General features: G+C 42.3%; 1 protein-coding gene across 3 annotated transcripts in view; it reads right to left on the reverse strand.

Annotated features, from left to right (window-relative positions):
* The window catches only part of kidins220a (kinase D-interacting substrate 220a), a 37,272-nt gene that overhangs the window by 7,834 nt on the left and 12,557 nt on the right, over positions 1–16,881 (reverse strand). For all 3 annotated transcript variants that reach the window (XM_028394774.1, XM_028394772.1, XM_028394773.1), the window contains exons 20-25: positions 16,449–16,686; positions 16,234–16,325; positions 13,933–14,077; positions 13,631–13,793; positions 2,643–2,821; positions 97–308 (exon numbers count right to left, since the gene is read on the reverse strand). In XM_028394774.1, the coding sequence (XP_028250575.1) occupies positions 97–308; positions 2,643–2,821; positions 13,631–13,793; positions 13,933–14,077; positions 16,234–16,325; positions 16,449–16,686 (1,029 nt within the window). The remainder of the gene's footprint in view (positions 1–96; positions 309–2,642; positions 2,822–13,630; positions 13,794–13,932; positions 14,078–16,233; positions 16,326–16,448; positions 16,687–16,881) is intronic.

A 16,881-nucleotide genomic window follows, 5' to 3' on the forward strand; every position in this document is an offset into this window, starting at 1 on the left:
AGATATTGAAATTGTGTTTCATGTAGTGCAGACAGATTTTCACTTGGCTGCTTCTACAGCAATATGGGCACCTGATAAGTCCCTGTCATGCCTCACCCGGTTATAGAAGGGGTGCTGAGGGCCTGTCATTCCGCTGAAGTAGGCACTGTGAGGCTGAGGAGGCAGGGATCCCGCGAAGGAGCCTGTCGGTGAGCAGGCAGCAGAGTGCTGGCCATAACCTGACTGAGGACGGGGCACTGCGTCTTGAAGGGGCAGCGTGGGATAGGTCACTCCTCCCATGTGCATCTGCTCCCTGGCCGCACGCACATCTAAGAGAGGGCAGAGCCAGGGGAAAAAGAATAGAAAAAGAGAAAGAGAAGGAAGTGTTTATATGTGATGCTGATGATCATGTCTTGGTGATGACTATAAAGACCCTTTAGATCCACCCACACATCAATAACTTTGCTTTATTTTATCATCTCTAGAGAGTTCACACAGTCGTGAATCCAAAGAGAAAAATACATATAAAAGACATGAGGAGCACAAGAGCAAAATTCCTTGACTCTCAAAGCACTGCGGGGAATACAGCAAGAACATTGTTCTTATCAAAAATAGACAAAAATCAAACAACTAAAGAGTAGAAAGACATCAGCGCAGATGTTACGATTATAACGACCTTCAAATGTGAATTTCATTCTCACTTTGGTTGCTATTACTCTGTTTGCTGACAAACAACAGGCGTGCTGATATTCTCTGCTTTCTAAATCATATTCCAAGCATGTGATGACTCTGGCTCAAGAAGCCTTGCTGTCCCTGACAAATATATTTACCCATGTAAACAAGCAAAGTGGACCATGTGAACTGATCAGCATTATTACATAGGTACTTTGCCACAATTGTTTTCACATAAATCAATTTGACTCGAAGAGGAGTCGAGTAGGAGCTAAGCAGGGAGCTTTGGTGAAACCTCCCAAATTAAAGTTAAATAAGCCCGAAGACAGAACAGAGTGGCTCTGTGTAGCTGGCAAGAACGTAAGAACCAGAAACAGAAGCAGGCACCAGAATGTCTCCTGGTTATACAAGTGGCTGCTGAATGACACGCTGAGTGAGACCCAATCCAGCCTGTGAACACAATGAGGGCCTTATGATGTGAGTCAGGCTCATGGGCGGGTATCACTGACAGCACTGCCCACTGGCTGGCCACAGGACACTGGGCACCAAGTACCAACTGGTCACGGAGAGAGTGGAGGGAGCGGGATGACTGGTAGGAGCATTGGTCACCTTCCGCTCCCTGTGGACATGCGTGGAGGTGAAAACACCCACACACTCTCTGAGCACACACACACACACACACAAATAAGCACATGTTCCATGGATATGTTCACTACACACACCTACACACTTTTAGGAAAGGTGTTCTATACTTACAGACTGGATGTCTGGTGGCAGCTGCACCCTCTATGACTCAAAGCTGGCTCAATAGAACAGACTTTCTGTGTGTGTAAGTGTGTGTTTTCTGTGGTCTCATAACACTATGATGCAGCAGCTTCACACTAGGCGTCATTGACACTCCTGTATAGGCTGAATGGACTCTGACGCATGGTAGCAAAAGTACAGTGCCACTCTGGCTTACAATTTAATAATGATGCACTTTTACGTCACTGTAACTACAAACTGTGAAATCTGGTGCAGCGCTACAGGCAGATTGGTGACAGTGAGTAAAAATATTGTCCTGACCTGACTCCACAGTGCTACAGTGAAAACCTGCTCAACATTTGATTGTTTGGAAATGAGAAGCAAACTGTAGGTTATTGAGAGTCCCTGAAGTGTGTGATTTTAGAGCAAACCCTGCTGCAATGCTATGAGTAATGTCACTGCCAAATGAGCTGGCACTGAATTCCACACATCACAGAGAAAGTTCTTCATTTTTCCATGGTATTGCATAGGGTTGTTGACCAGATTAAGAAGCAACATGGACATTTAGTTTTGCCAAGCTGCTGTTTCTTATTCACTCTAAATAGAATCATAAGCAGCCTAACCCCATGGTTGGTCACTTTGGGGCGTTTTCTACCCACTCTCCAACTTTGGACTCAGGGACATGATTCAACTTGCTCTTCTACTTTACAAGTAAACTGCTAATATTAGCTTCCTTCTTCTGTTTAGTTTTCTACAGGTAGCTTGCTTTCTTTGTAAGTGTGAAGCAGTGCAGTACTTCACAATGTTTTGCATGGTATATTTAGCTCAGATAATTACCAGGATTATGAGCAAATGCCAACTCAACTGCATACATACTGCCTACAGCAGAGGAAGTATTTGTAGTCCAACAGTTGTAGAGCATACAAATCAATTTTTTGTACAAGTAGGCACCTTGGGCCTCCAGAAAATGGTCCAAAGCAGCAATGAAAAACTTCATACCCTCTTTCACAGTCCTCAGATCTCAACATCAGATTTTGACATGGTAGACAGCACTCTCCAATGCCATCATCAAACCACCAAATGAGGCGATATCTTTTGAAAGAATGTTAATCCCTGCAGCAGAGACCTGTAGAATCTGTGCCAAAGAGCACTGGAGCTGTTCTGGCAACCAAATAGCTTACTAAACATTTTATGTTGATTTGCCTTTTAAATAATCTGTGAGTAAAATATTCTGAGTGTGTATGGACCTGCTATGATCTCTCTGAGTTTGGGGTCCAGGTTGACGGTGCAAGGCAGAAACATCTCCACTTCTCTGGCAGTAAGAAAAGGCGTCCTGGAGGAGAGGAACACCTCAAAGCTACGGATGTCTCCATCGATCTCCAGCAGAGGCTCCACATCCTTAGTGGTGGGGATATTCTTGGAGATTCTTTAAAAGACAAAAATAAAAAAGATGAGATTAGTTTAGTGTTGCTAATTAATTCAAAATATTAACTAGACATATTTGAGGAAAAAGAAGAAGACAAGTTGCAATTTGATCACCCACTTAGTGCTGAAAACCAAAGAAATAGATGATGATGATGCTTGTGCATTCATAGCAGACAACAGAAAGCATTACATTCTGATAAAAAAAGAAAAGAGGAAATAGCAAGCAGTACTGTTAAGATTGAAAAGATATGCCAACGGTCATCATCATCATGAGAGCAGAGATAACTGGATTTAGAGAAGGCAAGATAGAAAAAGGGGGGATGTTCGAGGACAGATAGAGTGAGGGATGTTATCTTTTCTGAGCAGAGGAGGAAACCTGAGAAGATGACAATCAGGGTAATTTAGCAAGCAGCAGACGGAAGCACGTCATGATGCGCTGCTACAGTTAACATGATGTTTGTTATCAAAGGCCCCAAGTAAACAGTATGTTTGGAGATTACTGTCTGATGTAGTTTTCCGGTCTATACTGCAGAAAAAACAACCACATATCATATTAATAACATTGGGTTACAACAATTACATATAATAATACAAATATATATTCTATTTGTGGGATTTAACATTTATAGTTCCACCGCAACAACGCACCGTAAAATACTAGTTGTAGTTCAGAAGTGGCAATGGCATAAAGTGATGCATATGGAGTGGGAATAGTGAAATGTTTGAGGTGGGAAATCTAATTTCAGCTACACAAGGTTAAAAAGGTATCAGTTTAATCAAAGACAGGGTAACATGAAGCCAAGGATACAAGGCATGCAAACACCAACAACCCAGAGCAATCAGTACATCTTGTTGATGCTATCATTCAGACATGAAAATATGAAACTTGGAGTGACTTTTGACACTGGCCATTCATCACGAGATTGCGTAGCTTTTATCAGATGAATGAGCAGACTCCAGTAGGGAGCAGACATTTTTCTCATCTCTCCCTCCATTTGTCATTCCAACCCTTCATCATTTTCTCAGTAGATACTTTTCTCTCCCAACATCCTGCTTAACCTTCCAAATCAACCCCGAACCGCCCTCCTTCTCAACGGGTCACCCACTCTGTCCGCTGGTATGCCCTGCCGAGAGTACAGCCCAAAGCCCGTAGTTGGGTTTTTCCCTGGGACTGATCTGTTTTCCAAGAGTGAACAGAAGCAGGTCTTTCTGTGACTTGATTGGATGATTAGTACAACTGCTGTAACACGCTAGATAAGTTAAGATGAGGTCAGAATCTGGCCAGGGCTCACCACAGCACACTGTTAGCTAATAATCTAAACTATCAGCTAGAATAATCCAGTTAAAATACTCCCGTTAGGTTCTTCATATATCTCTGTGACATTGTGCCAGATACATGTACTCAGGTGCAAGTTGCATATTTTCCATTTTTGGCTTTTGGTTGACACTCCTCAGACTTCTTACAGTGAGTGAACAGGTAGGGGTCTAGTCTTCTGTTCAAGGACATTTTGACAGGACAGATGGCTGGTGATGGACGCATCTGCTGCTGCAGAGCTCAAACCTGTGACCTTGTGGTTACAGGGTGTCTCCAACCAAATGTATGATTCTGGCAAGAAATACTGGAACAGAGGTGTGTGGGAGAAATATTTTTACATGATCAGGAAAAATACTGAGTAAATCAAATGTGCAGGTGTGATTATTTTATCATCATAGCAGGCCAGGTGAGTCACACCAATCCAATGTCCCCACCAACAACTGCCAGCACAGACACACAAACTGAAAGAAGACAGAATAGGAGTGTGTGTCCTTCATGTGACAGGGAGGACAGTGAGGCACAGCTGGACCCAATGGACAAAGCCCTCTCAGTGTTCCTTCCATTAGAACCTTTAACAAGACCCAAAAGGTCGAGGAAGCTCCATGCTGGCATACACATGAACCCCGCTCATGTGACCTCTGCTACGGAGGATGAGTAGGATTCAGAACAGATGTTACCTGTGCTCACACAAACACACAAACAAGCAGCACCAAGAAGAATGCACAACACCAATAACACAGCAATTCTGTAATGTCCACCACCACAGACACCTGAGAGGAGGGGATGGATGAAATTTTAAAAAACACAGGAAGGGTAGAGCATGTGTTTGTGAGCATGTGCAAGTGTGTGTACTGTACAGTATGTGTGTGTGGGTGTTTGGTTCCTTTTCTCATGAACTGTATTAACCCATATACAGACTGAGAGAAGCCTGTGCCTTTCCCCATTTCCAGCTGGCTTACTGCTGTTTATTTGTGGGTCTGTAGACACAGACCAACAGGAGCCAGTGACTCACACAAACACACACACACACACACACACACACAGGGCCACTTCCTTTTGCTATACAAAGACTTTCTAAGGAATCTTGCATCTTTTTATAGGGCCATCTAATATAGCTGATGAGTGAACACACAAAAATAGAAAGTACAGCAATAGTGACACTATTGTTTTGTATGTATGTAGCAGCAGAACCAACATCTGGCTCCTCTTTATTTCATACGTTTATTATAACCAATTATTTATATAATTTATATATTTGCTCTTAGAAAGTGCAAAAAATATAATAATAAAAGACACAGCTATTTTCCACAGCCTACCAGGAGCTGCTGAGAAGAACAAATTTAAGGACATCCATCATGGAGTTACGTCAGGACAGATGAAAAGAAGTAAGGACACAGTGAGTGAAAGGTCAAAGGTCCATTCTTGTTGTTCCCAGCTGACTGGTAAGACATGTCTTACCGGAGAGGTATAGCTAAAACTGAGCAGAGCTCCCCCTTATAGTATCATTATTATATGTCAGAGAGCACCACGGTAGGGGACTGCAAACTGGAAACTTGAAGGGAGGAGTAAATGCATAAATGCATGGACTTACAGAACAAATAAATCACAAAAAAACTATTTCTAAATAAGACATAATTGCTTCAAAAGCAGCACTAAATTCAATTCAACTAATGCTGAGCTACTAGTGTGTCTTAGTCAGACTTAGCTGCTCTTATCAGCAATCAGATGCTAAATGACAGGATGGATGTTTGAGTTGAGTGTCCAGGAAGCTGCTGTGCTACTTTCAAGCAGATGAACAACAAGTGAGATAAAGACCGTCAGGCATCTCAGCAGCCGTTCCTGCACAATAGGCCTATTGACCCAGCTTATAGCTGCAGCAGTACAGGCTCTTAGGTCCAACCACTCTCTGTGTGGCGTGGCCACTGGGAGCTTTCTGAGCTTATCCAAATGCTAATAGGTCCCAAAGCTGACTGGAGCATAGCCTTTCTTCTCCTCTCAACCTCCCACACACTGCAGCTGATGGGAATGAGCAGAATTCATCTCTTACCCCTTCCACACTCTCTTTGGGCACTGAAAGTATGAATGTGCCACTTGACTTTTCTTTACAGCTGCCCTCTGTGCGAACGGACAACATTCGCAGACGCCACAAAGAGGTGGTCTCTCTGCCAAACATTTCCATAAAGGGGCCCAAAGACAGAGAGATGCCTGCAGAACAGACAACCGCCTGTGAACATTGTGTTTGAGAAGCTCAAGAGTTTCAGTGTCAGACACTGTGTGACCAGCACAACAGTGTGTGGGTGAAGAAGTTAACCAGGCCTGCGTCCGGCACATTCCTCTCCTGGTCAGAGTCGTGTCAGAGCTGCTGGCAGTGTCTGCCAGCGCGTGGATGAAAACAGCGAGGCCCTCTCTGGGAAAACAGTGGATAGGCGAGTTGGCGCGTGGACCAACAGCATCAATACTGAGGGAGGTTATTGTTACAGGGGAAGCTGCCAAGGCCTCCACCACCCAAAACGCAGAGAGAGAGAGAGAGCAAAAATATGTTTTCACTTTAGATGACGCCATGTAGTTTGTCTCTTTAAAATCCAGACGTATTTCCTTCATTTAAATCAAATGCTTCAAGTATTGCGGACACTCTAGATTTCTTTTCTTTCTTGCTTGCCTTGTTTTGGCAGTGCCAACTGACAACTTGTGGCCACCTCTGCTTTCCATATACAGTTGTGGCAAAGTTTAGTCCAGCAATTGAAACTCTCTTGTACTAAGCTGGACCTGTGCATCCCAAAGCAAACCACAGAGACAAGCAGGCTAATGGGAAACACACTATGCTGACAAAACCCAAGCCGCTCCGGAGTAAGCGGCCTCTCGGCGAGAGGGGTTCAGGACTCAGTGGTTCCCCGAAATGCTGATTAAACTCATGTGTAGCGCCGAAACGGAGCCTCCTTGTTCCAGACCCCAAAAACCTTAACTGAACCCTCCTCTCTGAGTTACTAAGCTCCATTCCTGACAAATAGTAAAACAGTAAACCTCAGCGTGGTGATTTATGCACAAGAGGAGAGTGTGGAGCATCCCAGGGTCATGGCAGAGTTTGTTCATTGTGACACTAATTGCACTGTGAAGTTCGTATCAGCACATGTGGTTGTTTGAAAGCTGTAATGGTCAGTTGATAGGCCGTATGATGCAGAGTTAAGTAGGGTGGACTGCTAAAGGGAAGACAAATGTGCAGCAGCAGATTATACATCTGGAATAAGTCTGTTTTAGAACTGAACTCCCATACAATGAGTGATGAATGAGACAAATACAGTTTGGGATTCTCAGGCTCCTCTTTGCTGAAAGGGTTGCATGCTTTAGAAATACGATGAGGACATGAGCACAGGAGATGAAGACAGCAACAAAACAACAACAGTAGAAAGTATTAGAGGGTAAAACAAAAGCTCTCTAATTTGAGAGAGAGGCACGGAAGAAGAGCCTTGACTGATTATAAAGAACTTTCTTGAGAAGCAAATTGCTTGAGCAGAAAAATCTGATAACCAAATCCTTGAGCCACATGCCAAATTAACAGCTTATTAAAAGCTGCATTTAAAGTAAAGATGGCACTCCCTATCAATGTAGGCTGGATAGGCAAAATCATTGTCATTCAAAGTCATTCCTTGCCCTTCCAGTGTGGTTTATACACACAGATCCTAAAGGGGCCTGACCTCCATTGACTTCTGAAGGGCCAGGATGTTAACGTCAGTTTACAGCCAGATATGTGTGTGTACATATGTGTGTGTGTGTAACTATCAAGGGTGCCCGTGGCTCCGGCGATGGCTGAGTGGTGAATCTCGCTGTCCGCTTAAAGGTCAGCGCTGACCCTCTTGCTACCCTGTGCTGCTATTTATAATCAGCCCCCCACCTTCCAGCAGTTCCAGCACAAAGAGGCAGCAAAGTAGGAGAGATCAGTGATAATGCTCAACACTGCAGAAATACCAAAGTATCAGGCAGATGTCTGCTTCTCAGCCGTCCACTCTCCTCATCTATCTTGGTGTCACCTTTAAACGTTAATACAACTTTGCTGTCATTGATGGATAACTGTGGCTAAAGAGCAGAAGCCAGTCAGAGGTGTATTAGAGGCTTTTATGGCATTTGAAATGATTATTTGTGCGTTGTACAGAAAAAAGAGAACAGAGCAGTTCTCTTGTTTCAGACCAATTAGACTAATCCTTCAACCTCGGCTTACAGGAAGAAATGAAAAGGGGATTTTCTAACAAAGAATGCTGCATAACGTTCTTTCCATCCTCACGTGGTAGCCTCCACACACAAGAACAGGCAATCAAAAATTCTCTTACACACACACACACACACACACACACACATTCTGTGTCACCTGTAAACAATGGCTGTGTCAGTTTTTTTTTTTATCGATTTACTTATTAATTTATTTTACAGTTTGAGCAGCTCAGCAGGGGCTGGGTTATGTTGGAGCTGGCTGAGACTAAATCATGCCTTAGTCAATGCCGGCAAACACCTGAGGGAAAGAGGAACAACAACGCAGGCCAAAAACACACACACACACACTCAAGCTGCGTGTGCCCGCCACATAGACTAGCTCACTTGGAGCAGTGGCATCACCTGAGGCTTTTAATACACCTAAGACATTAACACACCAATGGCAAACTTCTCACACAGCAGTAATGCTTGTATCACCTTTTATTCTCCATGGCAGTCACACACTTTAATTCCTTTTCCTCGTTCTACCTCCTGAGACAGCTTCGTCTCAATGCCTTTTCTTATCTTTTCCACCTTTCCATCTTTATCTCACACCAAGCATAGGTCCTTTTTTGTCTCTGTCAGTCTTTATCTGACTGACGAGCAGATACACTGGTGTGTAGGCTCAATGCCTGGTGTCCTATCAGCGATAGAGCCAGAACTCTATTGAGACATAGGTGACTTCACACCAGCCTTTACAAATTCACACACATTTTTAGGCCTCTTGGCAAATGGCAGTGCAATGAGCGATCGAATTACCAGTTTTGGTGTGTTTTTCACTGAAATACCTCCTGGGGGGATTTAGCACAGGGACAATGGGCTCCCTCAGAGGACAGAAGGAGGGAAGAAAAAGATTTTAAGCTTTTGCAGTGCATCTAGATTATAGAATGCTCTATGAATGTGACAGGAATTCTCATGAACAATAGGCCGCGTGGCAAAGAATAAAGTTTTCTCATTGTGGGCAAAGAAAGTTCAGAAGTGTTCATTATATGAAAAGAATAGGATCTCGCCATTTTTATGCGGACAGATATTTAAGAGCTTATTAAAAGACTCTACATAAAGGGAATCACCCATGTGAGCTTTGGAATGGCGCTTTTATCCCAGCACATAATTGCAACCAAATTACAATAATTGTGCCAATTAAAGTAATCCTGAATGAAGAGAGTGTCATCTTAATGTTTCAGTACTCGGGATAAGAGTCTCTCTAATTAAGAGTGAATTGCTGGGCTACGTATTCATTCAGACTTTGATTAGTGAGAAAAAAAAAAGTTTTGAAGTGTCCCAGAAGTGCCTGGCTGCAGTCACATCTCTGAAAGAGTGATTGTTTGGTGGATGAACACAAGGTCAACAAAACAGAAGGGAAGAGAGGATGAAGGGTAGAAAGAAATACACAGTGACCTCAAAATTAAAGTGCATCAAAGTTTGACACAATTAAATACGAAGAAACCCACTGACATAGCACTTCTAAATGCCACAATTTTACCTGACAACAGTTCCTCTGCCGTTCTGCTTCCTGCGCTGTGTGAAGGTGTGTGTGCATGTTTGTTGAACACAGCCTGCATCTCAGGGTCTGATTAATTACACTGATTCTCAGAGGAGTTGGGGGTGACATATGTTCTTGCACTGGTGTGAGAGCTAGCTGTGTGTGTGTCTGTGTGTGTGAAATTGTGAATTTTATATGTATCACATAAGTCTAATAACTGTATGTAATCGGATGTGTATATGTGTGATGTGGGCATGTGAGTTCAATTTAAAAAACTTGTAGCATCAAATGCCTTTTCAGCGAGAACTTGCAGACATCACTGTAAATCCTGTGTGCATCTAAAGTGTAATACTTTGTGTATACGTAGCTTGTGTGGGTGTGGAATAAACACAAAATTCAGGTGCAGCGCCAGGAACGCGCTCCTGAGTGCAGCGGGGGCATCCTGGCACAGACAGGGTACCAGATGTCAGAGCGGTGCAGGAACCTGCTCAGTGGACCAGTGACACTATTTTTTCTAGAGCTGAAAACTGGATCTGAGCGTCCAGGAATAAAACTCTCTGAGGGCCTTAAGCATCATTAGCTCCAAATATGTTTGGATACAACTAAAACTTCTCCATTTTCAACAAATCACCACTGACCAAATGTAAAAACAACCTGTATGTTATTTATATTTCTTTAAAACATCCCATATATGTTATGGGAAAAAATATTTATTGATTGAAAATATAAAAATAAAGATGTTAAAACCCAATTTACCGGTAATTATCTTAAGTGTGTTTGCACAAAATCTTGACCTTGACAATTAAAGTTCCTCTACAGACGAGCTCCCATTAAATGGCAGAAAGTAATGTCATGACTCTACAACATCAAGGACATATGCATACTGAGCCCATCAACAGTCTTTGTAAAAAGGCAGGGCTGCTTTGAAGCAATGACCATAAAGCAGAAGAGAGCCAGGTTGGTTACACTCAATATACTTTAAGGCAAAGGCAGCTAAAACAAAGGATGTCTGACTCCTGAGAGACGAGACAGACAGGGAAGAAATTATATAATTAAAGATGATGGTCACAAGGTTGCAAATTAAATTAGCTGGTTATCAAAAAAAAAAACTGCACTCAAAATATGAATTTGAAGTTGTTAATTTGACGGCTACAAATTGGTCCAAGACATTTTTTGTTTTGTTTCTATCAGTGTACTGAGCAGGCTACAATGCTGGCTCGCCGCTTAAGGTGTAATTTGTAGTTTTTTTCCTCCTGCAAAGCTAGTGATACTAACATTTTAGTATGTTCTATGTGCATGTGTGTGTCTAAGTGTGATTGCCCGCAGCCGATATCTTCTACAGACAGTGCCATCTTTGTTAAACAGCTCTATCCCCCCGCTACCTTGCATTAGTCTGGGCAGCCCCAAGTCTTACTATTAATGATAGAAATCGCTGGGGTTATTAACTGATTACACATTCTCCATCAGATTAGGAAGGCTGTACTAGCCCACTCCTGCTATGCGAATTAGCGCTACACTTTTCTCTTCACGCCGTGTCCTACTATGACACTTCACAGCCCTTCATGGATGCCTGTTTTTGCCAAGCAAGTTGCTAAAAAAAGCTTTTAGCTGTTTTGAAAGCCTGTGTGTTTGTGTGAGATAGGAGGGTGAGCGTTTCTATTTCTTCTCTCTTTTCTGGGAGTTCAGGTACATTCCATAGAGTGACTGTCAGCATCTTTTTTTTTTAACTGGCTAGGTTACTTTATGCAATCTAAACTATGACCACATTTAAAATACCTCACACAATGACCAAATCTATATTTTTATTTTTTTATGCACTGATAAGGACGGAAACACAATGTTTTACTCTGTATAGTTTATCAAATATTTCTGATGCTCCGTGTACTGCGGTGTACTAAGCTGGAGCCAGCTTTACAAAAAGAGTAGAGAGGAAGAGCATGCTGCCTTGTGACTGAGATGCAGGGCGACAGTTGACCTATAAGGGGCTGACTCACCCCCACGTTCACTTCACCACTAATATATTCACTTAGTAACGCTCAGGGGATGTGCAGTTCTGCTGCATAAAAATGGCTGAGCAAGTACAACCAGTATTCATGTATGTGTGCTAAAATCAACCATCAGTTCTACACCACATTGGTTTTTGTGCTAAAAAGAATTAAAGAAAATAAGATAAAGAACGGTCAAACATGAAGCTACAAAAAGATGCCAAAACAAAAAGCATGCCTGTGCGCACATGAAGAGTGTATGTGTGTGTTCATACACACAGCAGAAAAGGAAAGCACAGAGAAGGAGTTATCTCTTTCTCAAGCAGACAGACAGACCCTAAGGTTCTTAGAGGCCAGTCAAGTGCCTGTCCATCGCTAACAGAAAAAGACAGAAGAACTCATCCAGAACAAAAAGGTACCTAAAGTGGCTCAGATCAGAAGAAAGAGGAAGAAAAGAGCAGAGACAGAAAAAGATACACAGACAGAGGCCTGAGTCTTATCAGCGGAAGATCGGTGCAAGAGATAAGGCCTCTAGGCAAGGCGTTGTTTAGCCTGTTCGAGGCTTCCTGTCATCATCATTAAGGCAGCTACTTCGATGGCCGCTTCGGAACAGAGCAGCCATTTGGAAAGACACCCAGTGAGGAGGAAGATAAAGAAAGACAGGACCGTTGGTCAAAAACAAGATGATGGCTATATTAAGTCTAATAAGAAGTGGAAGTACAATCCCATTCCAGCCTTTCGTTAGACGTAGAAACACACCTGAATTTTATGGAAGTGTAATTATGTCACAATAGTAACAGTGAAATATTGACATTTCTTTGGGCGGTCTGTTACATTTTAACTACAATTCCAAAAAGCTGAGATCAAGTCTAGAATATCAAATCCACACTGAGATGCTTCAAATTTAATACTGTCCTTTGAGTTTTTACATAGTTAACTATTTAGTTAACTGCTACACAGAAGTGGAATGCAATACCTATTGTCTTTCAAAAAACCAAACCGTAAAACCTAGTGTAATGAGGTAGTGGTTTGTGCTGGAGATGGGGGATGGAGGGTTGTCTGCTGAATCTAGCTGGCTGACTAGCTGACAGTAACTGTCTGTGACACTTCTCTGCCGCAGGAGTCGTGGGCGCTAGTGTATTGTGACAGAGTGCAACCTTTAAAGGCCAGCGACTGATGCACAACAGCACCCAAACCCAGCAACACAGCCTCTGTCGGCCTCCTCCTCTTCTCCGTGGTGAGAACGTCTTAAATTATTTGTGATCTCACAGGCACAGGCATGAACACTTACTGTATATATACACACACACACAATACATTACCTTTCTTACTCTACATGCAAGTCATTTTTGTATGGTTTTAAAGTAAAAGTCCCTTTGTGACTTGTGCCAATTGGTGTAGCACTCACAGCCTTTGGCACGAAATGTGCACTGATAATGTAGCTTCCACTGAAAACAAAATCCTTTACTGCCACCTGCTGGCTAGAGTTATTTATGTCAGTAACTCACAGAGAACTGTAATGGACACCCTGTCTGAATTTTGTTCCGGCTTATTAATCTGTTCAGGGGAAATGTTGTGCTAAATCAACTGACTTCATTTCTATTGACTGAATTCAGATTATGTTAACAATAGCTGCAGTCTTGCAGTGCATAGTTAGAAAAAGATTGTGGAATTATACAAAAAAAGAAAGAATGCTAAGAAGAAAGTATATTTATATATAAAATCTGAACAATAAGGTATGTAACTATTCAAGACATAATAGAGTTTGTGTGTGTGTTTGTTTACCTCTCATAGATAGTCTTGAGAGTGACCTGGTCAGATACACCCTCAGCCTCTTCCAAATAGAGAATGATCCATGACGTCCTGTAAGGCCACTCCTCTGTAAGATAGATCCATGACGCCAGCCGATCCCAGTTAAAGATAATCTGATTAGCTCGCAACAGACGACCTGTCAATAATGGTGTAGAGGGTTAGGGGGCATTGCATACAATGAAATCCCATAAGAGCTTCATTCTTTGTTTCTTTCTCCTCTATCCTCTCTAAAATATCCCTAATGGCCGACTTACACGCTAAAAAGTTGCTTTTACCTGTGATAGAAACAATATTGAGCAGCCTCCTCATGGTTTGTGGGCTGATGTCACAGAACCAGTCTTCAGTCACCAGTAGTTTGGTCAGGTCAAAGGACATCTGCCTGGTTATAGTCCTCTGCATATGTCGACGTCGGTATGTGTCCTTTACAGACAGAATAGTCACATTACATATTGTCTAGTATGTAAGTATGTTTGTTTCACTTTAACTTGTATCATCAAATCATGGCATTTCATATTTATTTAAATATCTAGCTAAAACAGCAACAGTTTCTAGACAGATGTAAAGCAAATACAGCCACGGGACATCTAGACACATTCTGTGCTTAAAACTATACACAGAGAGGTTAAGCCAGAATGCTAAAAACAAATTGCAAGTTAACACAGGGGCTACTGTAGAGCCTGACAGAAGCTTAAGCATATGCATGACTGTCGCACACTTTGCATCATGAGACAGGAGAAGAGGTATTTCAGGGCCACCATGTGATCTCAGGTCATGGCATCTTCAGACCTTATGCTTGAAAAAAGTAGAGCATATGCAGATGGGGGACAGAGCCTCATGTTCTCATATTGACTTCCTATGCACCACAGCCACTTCACCTGGATGCAGCCTCATTTAAAAATAAATTATTTTAATTATAGTACATTAGTAACACCACTCATTGAACAGGATGTAAGGGAGAGGTCTCTCCTTCCACACAGTCCATCTCTTCATGGTAGAAATATATACAGACTAAAATGTCTGACTGCAAAAGAAGAAATAAAAGAACCACTGTGCAAAGCTAGAGTCATGACACACAGGCGAGCTATTGACACAGATCTACCGGAGAACATCTGTGATGATATCAGACAGCTGCCGTGGTCATGAGCCAAGGCGAGCCTTTTGGTTGACTTTGAAGTTGTAACGCCAGTCTCATGACCTCTTTCTCAGAGATGAAACATATGGCCACCACTCAGTCAGAACTGAAAAGGTCTAACACAGACATGTGTGGCTGACTTTCCAATACATTTTGAGTTCTACTGTAGTTTTACAGTTTTATTGGTTAATTTTGACAGTTGTTTTTTAAATTACTTCCCTTACAGAGACAAAAAATGATTCCTGTGAATGGATATGAGATACTCATAGATAGATAGATAGAGAAAGAGATACTCATAATGTCATCTGCAACTTGAGAAGCCACATGAAAACAGAGAGGCACTAATGTTCCCTCCTGCCCTCATTTTAATCTCCACTTGTAGAAAAAGGGCCCTCCTGCCAAGAGCCAGCTAGCGGCGTATAAAAAGAGAATGCTGTCCCATAATAAAAGGGCTTACACCAATAATTGAGGGTACTAGATAAACCCAAGGTACAAACAAATGTCAAACAAACAAACAAACAAGGCAGGAAGGCGGGAAGGAAAAAAGGGGGGGGGGGGGGAGGTCTCACAGGAGGGAGGAAGGCATCAGCGACAGCAGCAGAGTCACTTAGCCTCCTGCCAGCAGACCTGGTGCCAGTGTTTTGTCACAGGGACCCACTGCTGCTAGGCCTTGTCATTAGGCTGTGGCAACGCAGCAGGAAGGATAAACAGCCATTACATCAATTACACCAGGAACCTTGGCCACACACCGAGCACCTCTCTGTTTTTGTCTCTGTGTGTCTCCTTCTGTCCTCTGGCCTCTGCACTGCCTGCCAACACCGTGCCTGTACTAAACACCCCCTTCAGGGAGGAGACTGGAGAGAGAGATGGTTTCAAAGGCAGCTTTTCTCACGATAACTCAAAGTCTTCTGTAATGGCGAACTGAAAGTCTTTTAATTCAGTGTAATTAATGTAAATAGAAATACTGTTTTTAACACAAACTTCTACATTCATGCAGATGATACTCAAATACATCCCTCTGCATCTACATCAAACCACACTACTACAATAAGATGAAACTGGGTTTTACTTTTAGATTTTGAAGTATTTCAAATGACCTGGGGAGTACACATGACTGACTGTAGATGTTTTGATTCTTTCACAGTGCCCAGCCTGACCCTTGATGACTTGCAACACATAAATGAAAAATGTGTTCCTGTCTGCAACAGTTATTTGTGTTGATGTCTTGGCTAGGACACTCAATGAGATTCTCCTAGCAAAATAAAGTTTAAAAATTAACTTATGGTCTCAGTATGTCCTAGTTCCTCTTTCTATCATTGTCTCTTACCAATGACATTCTTAGGTCAGCTATGATCTCCCTCGTCTTGGGTTCCTTCATTTTTTCTTTTTTTACACTATATTGTACATAACATTGCCAAATATTCTCGCATTAACCAACTCTTACCCTGCGATTCAGGGCGGTCCTACTGCCAAACTTGACCTGGTCTTGAGCCAAGCTGTTCTGAGACATCTTCTTGTCCACGTCTTCATGCCATCCTGGAGGCACACAACAAGACGAGTAAACAAAACTAGTACCAAATTTTAGATTTGAAACAAAAACAGGTTAATAAAATGTTTTTTTTTTATGGATTTTCTATCCAATAAAATACGTTGTTTTACCCTCAGCAGGTAGGGCCTCTCCATTGGTGGGGGCCGCCATGCAAAGCTTTTTGGCCGTACTGAGCCCTCTGCTGTTGAGGAATACAGGCAGGTGCACGATGTTTCTCATGTAGTCATGGCCATTGATGTTGGAGTCTCTCAGCACACTGTTGAGGTTTTGGTTGATAGCTTTGATGATAATATGCGGGTCGCTAGCAAAGATGGAGATAAAAGGGCCTTTGGAGAAGAGGACCCTCACCTGGAATGAGAAAGGAAGTTAGTGTGTGACATTGTCATAGCTTTATAGGGGTATTAAATAATACATTAAATAAATCAATTATTTTCAAAAATATATCACCCTGTTGCACTGATGTTTTAAAACTGTTTTTTTTTCAGATTTGTTTTTTTTCTGCAGCAGATTTGTGTGTTTACTGTTTTAATGTCAAAATAGGTT

The sequence above is a fragment of the Parambassis ranga genome, chromosome 22, assembly GCF_900634625.1.
Source record: "Parambassis ranga chromosome 22, fParRan2.1, whole genome shotgun sequence".
Classification (NCBI taxonomy): domain Eukaryota; kingdom Metazoa; phylum Chordata; class Actinopteri; family Ambassidae; genus Parambassis; species Parambassis ranga.